The sequence below is a fragment of the Dendrobates tinctorius genome, unplaced genomic scaffold, assembly GCF_039654945.1.
Source record: "Dendrobates tinctorius isolate UK_male_01 unplaced genomic scaffold, ASM3965494v1 ptg000022l, whole genome shotgun sequence".
Lineage (NCBI taxonomy): Eukaryota > Metazoa > Chordata > Amphibia > Anura > Dendrobatidae > Dendrobates > Dendrobates tinctorius.
In genome coordinates, this window is record NW_027361690.1 from 96,187,954 (window position 1) to 96,201,478 (window position 13,525).

General features: G+C 43.8%; 1 protein-coding gene across 2 annotated transcripts in view; it reads left to right on the plus strand.

Annotated features, from left to right (window-relative positions):
• FRMD5 (FERM domain containing 5) overlaps window positions 1–13,525 on the plus strand; it is a 96,933-nt gene that overhangs the window by 53,967 nt on the left and 29,441 nt on the right. Inside the window, exons 5-6 of one of the 2 annotated variants that reach the window (XM_073568996.1) lie at window positions 12,555–12,652; window positions 13,165–13,288. In XM_073568996.1, the coding sequence (XP_073425097.1) occupies window positions 12,555–12,652; window positions 13,165–13,288 (222 nt within the window). Of the gene's footprint in view, window positions 1–12,554; window positions 12,653–13,164; window positions 13,289–13,525 lie in introns of those variants that run through there. The other variant, XM_073568997.1, reaches the window with a different exon arrangement.

Here is a 13,525-nt window from a genome sequence, read left to right on the forward strand (position 1 = left end):
TGGTGCAGACCGTAGTGTTCAGCTGCATAGAAATACATGCAGCCCCACACTCCGGTCCCGAGAGCCGACGGCAGTGCCGGGTATTGATGCGCGAGTTTCTCGCATTGCACTCGCAAGTGTGACCCCGGCCGTAATCAAGGTGCAGCATGGTGTAAAGACTGATTCCAGCTATGTCACTTACTGGGCAACTTGCTATAGTTTTGATAAAATCACTGTGTTATTAGCTGGAGATTATCACTAGAGGACTAGTAAACCTGCTGCCAGGTAGTCCTACATAGTCATGAGCTCTGCATAACTGCGCCTCCATCACTGATTGGCAGCTTTCTGCCTATGCACAGTGCAAAGAGATCTGCCAATCAGTGATATGTGCGGGATTATATAGAGCTAAGCATTCAAAGAACTGCTAGATCTGCAGGAGATAAATGAGTTACTTTATCAATACGGTACAAGCAGCCCAGTAAATGACACATAACTGGAATCAGGATCGCTGCCTCTACATCATGCTGCTCTCTGATGGGTCAGCAAAAACCTGGTGTCAGATTCCCTTCAAGACTTTCCAGGCTATGATTGTCAAGTCTTGCCAAACTGTTTTTTCTGAATATACGCTGTATACAGTGATGAATGCAAATTCCAGTAAAGAACAGCAATGTCTGATTAAGTTTATTAATCTCCACCTGTTAGGGAAATGCGGTTTCCTTGTGTATTCGTGTAAGGAGATGGGCTCCTTCCAGTCTGAGCTAGCAGCTGCAGTAGTACAATATTCCTGCCTCTGTCAGCAGTGAGTTATGGCCACAGATGTAGTTTCCTAAGGAGGCTCCTACTACTGTCCCAAAGTTTACTGGAAAGGGTAGCTGGACTTTAAACGACCTTTCTCCTTTACACAGACTACTAAAACTAAAGTGGCCAGCTTATAAAAGACAAGCTCTGACATCGGTCACACATATTTATAGAAATGTTCCTGGATGGTGTCACAACTGAACGTACGTGAGATGTGGTAGTGATTATGGGGCAATTTCTAGTTAGTCATTCTATTAAAGAAGAATCTAAACCCAAAGAAATGAGCCGGAATATATGTTGGTAGAAGTGTAATGTGTAGGTGAACGTTCACACTGTGGCCATTTAACAGGCAGAATCTAAAATAAAAGCAAAATGAGCAAATCTGCAGCAAGTAAATAAATAAATAGTAATAGTATATTACATAACATGGGGTACTTAACACTATTGGGATGAAAAAAGCATAAAAGCCATCCGACTGCGACAAGGTGTACCCAATCGGGATGGTACCTGACTCTTGTAGTTCACCTCACTATGTGTCAGCAGTCGGGTCTGAATCCGGCTCTGCCCTTATCCGTTTGGATGTCTGCTGACACATAGAGAGGTGAGATACAGGAGTTTGGTACTGTCCCGATTGGGTACGCCTTGTCATGGTGGGATGGTTATTACACATTTTTGATCAAAATATTAACTAAGTAATACTATTCACTTACTTTTAACAGGGTATTTGTTCATTTTGTTTTTATCTTAAGTTCTAAAGAAGAATATAGTCAAACTCCTTGCAGAAAAAAAACCCCTGCAAAGTGTAAACTAGACCTTTTAAGAAAAAATCAATTGCATTCAGCTGCAGAGTATTTGTTGTTCGAGGATCACATTGCAATCCTTGGACTGGCTGCCGACTCTGCTGATCTGAGCCTGACAGCTGCATAGAAATGCATCATGCTGTCATGCTCAGGTCAGGAGAGGTGCTGGGCCAGTCCATGCACTGCAATGCGATCCTCGCACGAGAAATACAGCCGTCTGTCTGCACCATTAGGCTATGGTCGTCCGAGAAAATTGGTCAGATAATGCAAATCACACTCTGATCGGAGTTTGATCACAGTGTGATCCAATTTAAAAAAAAAAATGTCTCCATTTTGTGTCTTCGTAAAAATCAACCCGCACTCGGTTGTCATCTGTGTGCGGTCCAATCTTTCCACAGATTTGTTGACTTGCATGGCCAAGTGCGATGTGATTTTAGGGATGCAAATCATGCTTGTTGCAATTTTTTTCTGGGACAGAGTCACACTAAAAGTATGAAAAATCAGTCCAAGTCTCCCTGCCGAGAATCGCACGAGTGTAATGAGAGTGTCATGCAAGTGTCATGCGAGTACAATCCAATTTTTCACACCTAGCATCTGATTTACATCCAAATGCAGTGCGATTGCTCTCCGATTGCAATGAGATTTTAACACGAGCTTTTACAAACAGCAATTCTCTGTCATTTACACATCGTTTTCAAAGGAAATATTTGTCAAAACACACACATATACAGTGAATATAGATAGATAGATAGATAGATAGATAGATAGATAGATAGAAGAAATGCCGGCAATTCATGTGCTGTAAAATCACAGAGTGCCAGGTTAGAATAGAATAGATATATACACATAGAATACATAGATATATAGATGTCACTGACATATATATATATATATATATGTGTATATATATATATGTATTTATGTTGCATAGATAGATACAAGATAAGCCGGCAATTCATGTGCTGTGTAGTGTAAAATCACTGCAGGAGCCGGCAGGATAGAAGAGTTGGATTACATACAGTTAATACAAATAGATTAGGTAGATATACAGATGTCAGTAACAAACACAGTTAGTACAGTGTGTGCAGCTTACTATACATGTATTTAATTACTAAAAGATTTTTCTGAAAAAAATGGTGTGGGCTCCCGCGCAATTTTCGTAACCAGCAGAGGGAAAGCCGACGGCTGGGGGCCGATGTTTATAGCCTGGGAAGGGGGTAATACCCATGGAGCCTCCCAGGCTATTAATATCGGCTCACAGCTGTTGGCTTTCAATCTGCTGGTTATGAAAATTGCACTGGAGCCCATGCCATTTTTTTCCGAAAAATAATCTTTTAGTAATTAAATACATGTACAGTAAGCTGTGCACACACTGTACTAATTGTATTTGTTACAGACATCTGTCTATCTACCTATTCTATTTGTATTTACAGTATGTAATCCATCGCTACTATCCTGTCGGCTCCTGCAAGGATTTTACAGTACACAGCACATGAATTGCCGGCTTATCTTGTATGGCTGTGAACTCGCAGGACCTGTCTGAAGGCACCGCAAGCAGGAGAAGTTTCTCACGCTCGCGGTGCCCTCAGACAGGGAATCAAAGGCAGTCACTAAGCACACGGTGCTCAGTGTCTACTGGATGGCAGGCTGCATGGTCACATCATGCAGCCTGCCATCTAGATGTACCAGACCTAGACCCGTCATGGGACAAATGGATTAGCAGCATTTCCGTGGAAGGTGAGGAAGTTTGTTGTTTGTGTTTTTTTACCTCTTTTGCAGATGACAAGGGCATCAAGGAATGTGCGAGGTCGTAAGTTTGGTTTAATTAAGATTATTAAAGTAGTCTGTGTCTTTCAATTAAAGGAGTTTTTTCTGGGCGTCTGTGTTTTCTTACAATGTGACTATGGGGATAGTAATGGGGGCGTCTCATTGACGCCTCTCCATTGCTAACCTCACGGCTTGATGTCACCTGACGATACAATGGTGACAATAACCCCCCCAACTATCACCCCACTTGCCACCGCTACAGGGCAAGTGAGAAGAGCGAGGCTCTTAGAGATGCGCCTTTTCTGGGGTGGCTGAGAGCTGATGTTTTTAGCCTGGGGGGCATTATCCATGGCCCCTTCCTATGCTGTGAATATCAGCCCGCAGCTGTCTGCATAACCTTTGCTGGTTATTAATTATAGGAGGACCCAATGTCAGTTTTTAAGGGGTTCCCCTTTTTAATAGCCAGTAAAGGCTAATTATACAGCTGTGAGCTGATATTAATAGCCTGAATAGCTCCATAGGTATTGCCCCCTTCCCAGGCTATAAACATCAGCCCCCAGCCGTCGACTTTCCCTCTGCTGGTTACGACACTTGCGCGGGAGCCAATACGCCATTTTTTTTTCAGTAAAATATATATATTTTTTAATTAAATACATGTACAGTGAGCTGCACACACTATTAATTGTACTTGTCACATTCCTCTATATATCTACCTGTTCTATTTGTTTTTACTGTATGTTATCCATCTCTTCTATCCTGTCGGCTCCTGCAGTGATTTTACAGTACATGGCACATGAATTGCCAGCTTTTCTTGTATCTATCTAATCTATCTATATATATGTATACATACATACATACATACATTATATATGTGTGTCACTGACATCTATATATCTATGTATTCTATGTGTGAATATCTATTCTATCTACCGTATATACTCGAATATAAGCCGAGATTTTCAGCCCGTTTTTTTGGGCTGAAAGTCCCCCTCTCGGCTTATATTCGAGTCATATACACCGGGGGGTCGGAGGGGGAGAGGGGGCAGGGGTGTCAGGTCATACTTACCCGTCCTGACGCTGTCTCTTGAGCCCCCAGCTTCTCCGCGCTCTCTGTTCCTGCCTTCAGCGGTCACGTGGTACCGCTCATTAAAACTCATGAATATGCGCATATTCATGAGTTTTAATGAGCGGTATCACATGACCGCTGAACGCAGGAAGAGAAAGCGCGGAGAAGCTTGGGGCTCAAGCGACAGCGTCAGGACGGGTAAGTATAGTGATACTCACCTGTCCTGCGTCCATGGCTGCTTGCTGCTGTCTGTCATCGGTCAGTGACTTGAGACAGCAGAGGGCGCGGTGACGTGATTAGTGCGCGCCGCGCCCCCTGCAGTCTGAACGTCACTGACTGATGACGTGGCAGATAGCGGTAAGCAGCCATGGATGCAGGACAGGTGAGTATCTGACACCCAGCGACGGAGAGGTGAGTATGTCATTTTTTTTATTTTTACATGCTGCAGCAGCGGCAGCACATGGGGAACAATCTATGGAGCTTCTTATGGGGGCAGTATATGGGGGAACAATATGGAGCTTCTAATGGGGGCAGTATATGGGGGAATAATCTATGGAGCTTCTAATGGGGGCAGTATATGGGGGAACAATCTATGGAGCTGCTTATGGGGGCAGTATATGGGGGAACAATCTATGGAGCTGCTTATGGGGGCAGTATATGGGGGAACAATCTATGGAGCTTCTTCTGGGGACACCATATGGGGGAATAATCTATGGAGCCTTTCCCACCCTAGGCTTATACTCGAGTCAATAAGTTTTCCCAGTTTTTTTGTGGCAAAATTAGGGGGTCGGCTTATACTCGGGTCGGCTTATACTCGAGTATATACGGTATTCTATTGTAACATGTCACGCTGTGATTTTACTGTACACGGCACATGAATTGCCGGCTTTTCAAAGGACACCAGTGCACAAAAATCGGATATCACTCGCATTGGTCTGAGTGCTGTGCGATTTTTTTTTTTTCTCTCGCACCCATAGGCTTGCATTGGTGAGTCTTGGACGATATACACGTGCAATCGCAGCATGATCCGAGTTTACACGCACGCTGAATAAACCTGAGGAAAAAACGTTAATGTGATCTGCCCCATAGATTGACAATGGGCCGAGTGCTATGCAGTGTTTTCTCGCATAGCACTTGCCCGTATTCTATGGTAGTGTGACGCTGGCCTTAGGAAAACATCTAAGGCCTGTTTCACACTTCCGTTTTTGTGTCCGCCAAACGGATCCGTTTCCGTTTTTTTTGACGGAAACGGATGCCAACGGATCCGTTTTAAAAAAACGGATCCGTTTTTATGACGGATCCGCGGTAACCGTAATGGAAGTCTATGGGACAAAAAAAAACGGATCCTGCAAAAAATGGCGGATCCGTTTTTTTACGGAAAACAACGGATTTTGACGGATTTGAAAAAACGGAAGTGTGAAACAGGCCTAAGACATTTGCACGGCCCCATAGACTAAAATTGGTCCGAGGGTGATCCAATGTTTTGTGATTGCACTTGGACCGAAAATATGCTCTTCTGTATGAGCCCCAAGGGCAGGTTCACACGAGCGTATAAAAAATCGTTCACAATTTTATCCAGAAGAGTGGAGCGATATTTTTTCTCACATTTGCAGTACAGTCTTTTTTACAGCAGCTATTAATCATTTACCGGACCATTTACAGTTTCCTGTGCTACAGAATTGTAATGTATCAGTAAATAGCAGATGTTCTGTCTCCATATGGGATGTGATTTTTTTTTTTGTACACCCTAAGACTTGAATGTCTGAGTCTCATCCGACACAAAGAAGAAACTCATGCACGCGATCTGAACAACGATATGCACAGCAGTATTTATGGCAATATATTTTGGTGCAGCTTTTCTTTTTTTTTTTTTTAATCAGATCATTTTTATTGAAAACTCCAAATACAAATTTTACATTTTCAGTTATCATGTATGACATAAGCAAATTGTCTCTTCAGAGAGGAAGAGGACTAGAACTCTAGTGCCACCTATTGGAAGTAGCAATCCTAAAAGTCAATGTTGACCCTTTAACGAGCCTTGTCACATGACTTAGAATAAAAGCCAAATCAGAATCTCACTATGCAGACACAGTGTTTCGGGGTACTGCCCCTCGTCAGTGCAAAGTGTGAGATCTGGTTTGGCTGGGTGAGAGACATCTGACTGGTAAACAAGGAGTAATGTTTCTCCATGTGGAGTATGACATGTCAAGCATGCCGAGATGAGGAGACTTAAAGCCGCAATGCTCTTCTAGGGAATATGCAAATTGTCTCTTCAGAGACAATACATTCCCTATCAGTATGTCTTTGGAGTGCAGGAGGAAACCTGAGAACCCGGAGGAATCCCATGCAAACTCCTTGCACATGTTGTCTTTGGTGGGTTTTGATCCCATGACCCCAATACTGAGAGCATTAGTGCTAACCACTGAGCTGCTCACAGATGGCTCAGTGGTTCATAATTGATAGTAAAGAGAAAGTGGAGGTACATAGGAAACATAATACAGGGTGGGCTATTTATATGTATAAACCTGGGTAGGCCATTTAAACCTAAATTAAATGGGAATGGTTGGTGATATCAACTTCCTGTTTGTCTCACATTAGTATATGGGAGGGGGAAAACTTTTCAAGATGGGTGGTGACCACGGCGGCCATTTTGAAGTCAGCCATTTTGGATTGCATCTTTATAAATGGCCCACCCTATAGTTCTCTCTTTTCTTAATCCAGTCCGGGTTTTGACTTAAAAAAAACTGCATGAAAACAGCACATGTGCACGCATCCCAACACTGCGGTACTGTGCTGTATTGTACCCCTTTCCTAATAAGCTACACAACAGGATCCTTCTCTGTTTCTGTGACTTCCTTAGACTTGGGTCGCTGCCATGTATCAGTTCACTTGTGTCTTAATCTTTCCATCTTGTATCTCACTACCCAACAAATCCTTTCCTCATTATGCCGGTGTCTCATTACCCTCTGGGATGTTTGTAGCTGGCTGCCAAACATGTGAAAGTGATGTAATCTCTAAAAGGTGTTCACTGCGCGTAGACCGTGCCGCCGCCTGGAATTGTTCTACAACTGTTCCGTTATCCGCTGACTTCTGACAAGTGCCAGGAATCGCTCAGTGATGTAGAAGTTATAAATTAAGAATGAATCTGCACTTTGGAGCCACATACATGGATATGTTAGGAAACCGCATAACTGGCCAATCCCTAATATAATCTTATCGTTGGCATCGTGCCCTTTACAAGTGGGAACATCCCAATGATAATCCAGCAGGACTGCAGGGAAATCACTGGTCACGAGCAAATCTCAGCAGCAGTAATGCACTGACTGGATACAGGCGGCCACAATGTGAAGAACATTGATGCAGAATTGAAAGTCCAGTAGCCCACCAGCCTTAGTATAAAGCCCACCATGCACATTAGAAAATATCTGATATCAATGGGTCCGGCCAACACCAATGGTGCACCAACCGACTGATTGTTGGGGGAGATATCAGTCGGCTATGTCCAGTTTCAGACTTCCGTTCACATTATTCTCTTTGAGATAAGCCACTGGCAGACATGTTTGTTGGCGGTTTTCTCTTAGAGAACACAGGAGCGCTCAGCCAAATGAGGGCTCCTGTGTGGCAGAGCCGCCAAGGTGGTTATCTGCCAAACATTCTTCTAACAGCCATCTAATGTGTACAAAGGGCTTTATGCCGGGTTCAGATGGCCGTACTAAATATGCCTGTCCTGTCTACAAATTGGGAACTTCATTGGCTCCTTGTGCTCTTCACATTGCGGACAGGTGCTGGAGCTGCCTCCTATTCTATACACTGGGCCATAAAACAGACCAGACTAGTGCAATCTGCAAAACCCTTCATATTTCCCAAAATCCATTTACAAAAAAGTGAAGAAAATCCACATGAAAATGAAAGCCCCCTGCAGGTTTTCATATCTGGACCATGCTGATCCCTGTGCGGATTTTCACCCGATTTCACCCTGTGCAATGCATTGTAATCCCTGGGCAAATCTACCATAAAATCCGCTTTTCACTGATGTGGATTCTGTTGCAGATTTTCTGCTCCATGTAAACATTTCCAAATATTCACAGAACTAGTGAATATTTGCTGGGCTCTTCTCTTGGTCAACCTGACAACCCAACTCAATAGGTGTCATATATCAGCAATCTGTCACAGTAAATACTGTATATGGCTGATAATACGTGAATGTGATGGCTCGGGATTCTATGTTGAGGATTGAGAATAGATTTTAGTCATGTATAGGGATGGTCGCCTTGTTTGATTGTGATGGGATGGACTCAACGCGATTTGGTTGCATATCGACAGGTAGATGGATGATCACTGCCGGTATTCTTCTTCTCCCTCTGTGAGGATGGAGTGGAGGATATAGAAGTAAATGGTCAGCAGTGTTGGAGACCGATGAATACCAGCAGACTGGTGCAGTCATGCAGGAGAGTTCATGTTGGCTACGGTTCTTTATATTATTACTAGGCATCACCATTAGAAACAACGCGCTTCAGGGATCCATAACTCCTTTCTCAAATGTTCTGAAGCACAGCTGCCAGCACTAGTCGCCATCTTCTGTATCATAGTACATATAGTGAGTATGCCTTGCAGGATATTATTTCTGCCAGGATGGAGGTGGATCTTATAAGTAGAGGAGCGCATATGGTGAACGAAGCAACTGCTGGATTCACAACTGCTCAGAATTGAGAAACACAAATTCTGACGTTGGATCACTGATAATCAGAGACTTCCATGGCCTCAGAAGTAGCCACAACACCTCTAAGGCCACGTTCACATGTTCAGTATTTGGTCAGTGTTTTGCCGCAGAATTTGTAGCCAAAACCGTGATTGGAACAATCAGAGGAAAAGTATAATAGAAACACGTCACAACTTCTGTATTTATCACCCACTCCTGGTTTTGGCTTACAAATACTGAGGTTAAAAAAAAAAATCACCAAATACCCAACTTGTACACGTGGCTTAAAACGGCTACACACTATCTAATAAATGGGCTTGTTTACCTTTGTGGACATTTTTTCTTCCCTTAAGGCCGGTTTCACACGTCAGTGGCTCTGGTATGTGTAGCGACAGTTTCCTCACGCACCGGAGACACTGACACACGTAGACCCATTCAAATGAATGGGTGTATGCACATGTCAGCGTGTTTTCACGGACACACGGTCCGTGTGCAAAACACGCTGACATGTCAGTGTTTGTGGGAGCCCACAGTCCACAAAACGTGCTGAACGCGTGCACACGGAGAACAGTTCACACTGTCCTCAGTGTTCACAGATGGCCGCCGGGGAAGAAGTGCTACAGTAAGCACTGTTCCCCGGCAGCTGGTGCTGAACTCCCCTGTCATTCTTTTCTTCTGCTCTGCCGGAAACAGCGAGCAGGAGAGAGAGAATGAATGAAAACCCAACGTGGGGTCCCCCTCTGTTTGTGAACCAACCCGGCAAAACTCACAGCTGGGGGCTGCTATTCTCAGACTGGTATGGGGCCATTGATCTTGGCCCCCCACAGCCTAAAAACAGCTGCCCAGAAAAGGTGCATCTATTAGATGTGCCTATTCTGGAGCTTTGTTGGGTTCTTCCCACTTGCCCTGTAGCGGTGGCAAGTGGTGTTAATAAGGGGTTAATGTCACCTTTCTATTGTGAGGTGACATTAAGCCCGGCTTAGTAATGGGGAGGTGACAATAAGACACCTATCCATTACTAATCCTAGAGTTATTCAAAGGTTAAATAAAAACACAATAAGAACAAAGTATTTTAATGAAAAAATACACAGTGTTTAAAGCTTTATTTTACTCCTAATTCCATATCGACACCATCGTTCTCCTGTAAAAAATTATAAAATAATAAACCAACAATGTCCCATACCTGTCCGGCATATAGTCATGTCCGATGGCGTAAATCCATCTCGGGGGGTTAATCAGTTTACAAGCCGGAGCGCTGTTAATACAGCCGCTCTGACAGTAAACTACTGGGGAATGAATGGAAGCAGCGCGCATAGGCTCTGTGGCATCACCGCACCGCTAGTTATTGAGCCTGCGCGTAGCTTCTCATTCATTCCCCAGTAGTTTACAGTCAGAGCGGCTGCATTAGCAGCAATCCAGCTGTAAATTGATTAATCCCCCGAGATGGATTTATGCCGTGGGACGTGACTGATCGCCGGACAGGTATGGATATTGTTGGTTTATTATTTTTTTTACAGAACAATGGCTTTGACATGGGATTAGGAGTATAATAAAGATTTTATATTTTATAGTGTATTCTTTAATTAAAATACTTTATTCTTATTGTGTGTGTTTATTTAACCCTTGACTAACTCTAGGATTAGTAATGGATATGTGTCTTATTGACACCTCTCCATTACTAAACCGGGCTTAATGTCACCTTACAATAGAAAGGTGACATTAACCCCTTATTAATCCCACTTGCCACCACTACAGGGCAAGTGGGAAGAACCCGACAAAGCTGCACCTTTTCTGGGCAGCTGCGGGCTGCTGTTTTTAGGCTGGGGGGGCCAAGATCAATGGCCCCTTACCAGCCTGAGAATAGCAGCCCCCAGCTGTGAGTTTTTCCCAGTTGGTTCACAAACTGAGGGGGACCCCACATCAGGTTTTCATTCATTCTTTCTCTCCTGCTCGCTGTTGCTGGCAGAGCAGGAGAGAAGAATGACAGCTGTGTTCAGCACCAGCTGCCGGGGAATAGCGCTTACTGTAGCGCTTCTTCCCCGGCGGCCGTCCGTGTGGTTCTGATGCGGCACACGGTTGCCACACGGATGTACCATGTATCCACATAGACACCCGGACACGGATAGCTCCGGTACTGGAATTATCTGGACCTGTGAGACTGCCCTAAGTAAATGAATGTATTTTGGGAGAAAAATAGACTTTGTGATTCTGTTTCATTAAAAATGTTGCACCATTGGCCTTCTATAGCCATTGTTGTACTGTTATTGCCGACTGCAGAAAGTGTTAACTGAGAATCCATCAGTGAGCTCATTCTGTTCGTCTAAGGCCACGTTCACACATTCAGAATTTGGCCAGAATTTTACATCAGTATTTATAAGCCAAAACCAGGAGAGGAAAAATCAGAGGAAAAGAATAGTAGAAACCCGTCACCACTTCTGGATTTATCACCCACTCCTGGTCTTGGCTACAAACACTGAGGTAAAAAAAAACTCACCAAATACTGAATGTGTGCACATGGCCTAATGGAAGAGTTTCTAAGGTCGGAGTAACACTAAGGCTTGGGTCACACTTGTGAGAAGCTCGCACGAGTCTCGTATCTCAAAACCCGGCACTGCCGCCGGCACTAGAACAGGAGTGCTCAGCTGCATGGAAATACATGCAGCCGCACACTCCGGTCCCGAGTGCCGACAGCAGTGCCCGGTATTGAGACACAAGACTCGTGCGAGTTTCTCGCAAGAGTGACCCCGTCCTACCGTAGAGTACGGACGAGTGCTATGCGAGAAAACATCGCGTAGCACTCGGCCCAGTGTTACTCTATGGGGCAGCTCACATCACCTTTTTTTTTCTCAGGCGTAGTCAACGTGCGGGTGAAATCACAGCATGCTGCGATTGTACGCGTATATCGAATCGTTCGAGACTCGCCAATGCAAGCCTATGGGTGTGAGAAACTCGGACACCACACGGAGCATCAGTGTAGCTTGTGACAAATACGCACATATTTTCCTCATTTCAGCCCATTGAGCCATTAAATTCAATGGGGGAAAATCAATGAGAAATGTAAAGCCATACGGATGTCATATGGATGCACGGGTGTGAGAAAATCGCATCATCGCATTGCAAATGCATTACACACGGATGACCATACGGAGAACACTTGTGCGACTCTCGGCAGGGAGACTCGGACGGATATTCCATATGTTAAGTGTGACCCCTGCTTAACACTGTTATCTGTCTTTTCTGAGCTCCTCTCAGCTGATTTATTAACATGGACCACATGAAAGTTTAATTCTGGAGGGAAACAAAAAACCTGTACAAGCTAAACAGTGCAACAGTATTGATGAGGCCAAATACAAAATAATAAAATGTCCTCAGAAGATATTTGTACCATCTTTGCTGTGATGTGACTTTTGTGCACGCTAATGATGTAGGTGATTGATTCTTACAGGTATCTGGTTTTCCTACAAGTAAAGAGGGATTTGTACCATGGCCGCCTCCTCTGTAAGACGTCTGACGCGGCTCTGCTGGCAGCCTACATACTACAGGGTATGTTCTGTTAGCAGATTGTTCCTGCTGTTTCTGATAACGTTTCTGTGTTTGTATGGCTTTGTTCACACTGACTCGTTGATTTCCAATTTTATCAGAACCATGACAGATATGATCGGTTCATCATGATCTCAGAACCTGACAGATCCCTTATGATTTGTGGGATGGATCTGTGTTTTTCTCCATGAATTTATAATTGATCCATCAGGTTTCTATTTTTTTTCCCGGATACATTATTGGAGCATGTTACACTATATGTTACGACAGCCTGACGCTCGGCTTATGCATCTTGTTAAGGCTGTGTTCACACTGCCATCATGTTTTCAGTTTTTCACCGACAACAACAACTCCCAGCGAAACCCGCTGACTTATAATTGTGCTCTGTCATTTTCGGCTGTGGTGTCCAACGCTATTATGTACCCCGCCATATATGATCTCATGACAGAAGTGTGAACAGAGCCTTTAAACATCATTGTCTTTTTTCTGTCACTAATGTTCTGTCCCTCCACCAGCTGAAATTGGGGATTATGACCCTGGGAAGCATCCAGAGGGTTATAGTTCCAAGTTCCAATTCCTCCCCAAACACTCAGAAAAGCTGGAGAGACGGATCGCTGAGATTCACCGGCATGAGCTCAGGTGAGGTCTTCAAGAGCACAATGGTCTTGTTCACACAAAGCAGTTCTGTGAAATTTTTTGCTGGTGTTTTTTTTTTGTTTAACACTTTTGAGACGTTAACATGTTAATTACTCCCAGTAGAAGCAATACCTATTGCAGGTTTCCTAAAGAAGACATGAAACTATCAGGTCATTTTTTCCTTTAAATACATATTTTGAGCTAAAAATAATTTTGGGGTTTAAATAAACATTATGCACC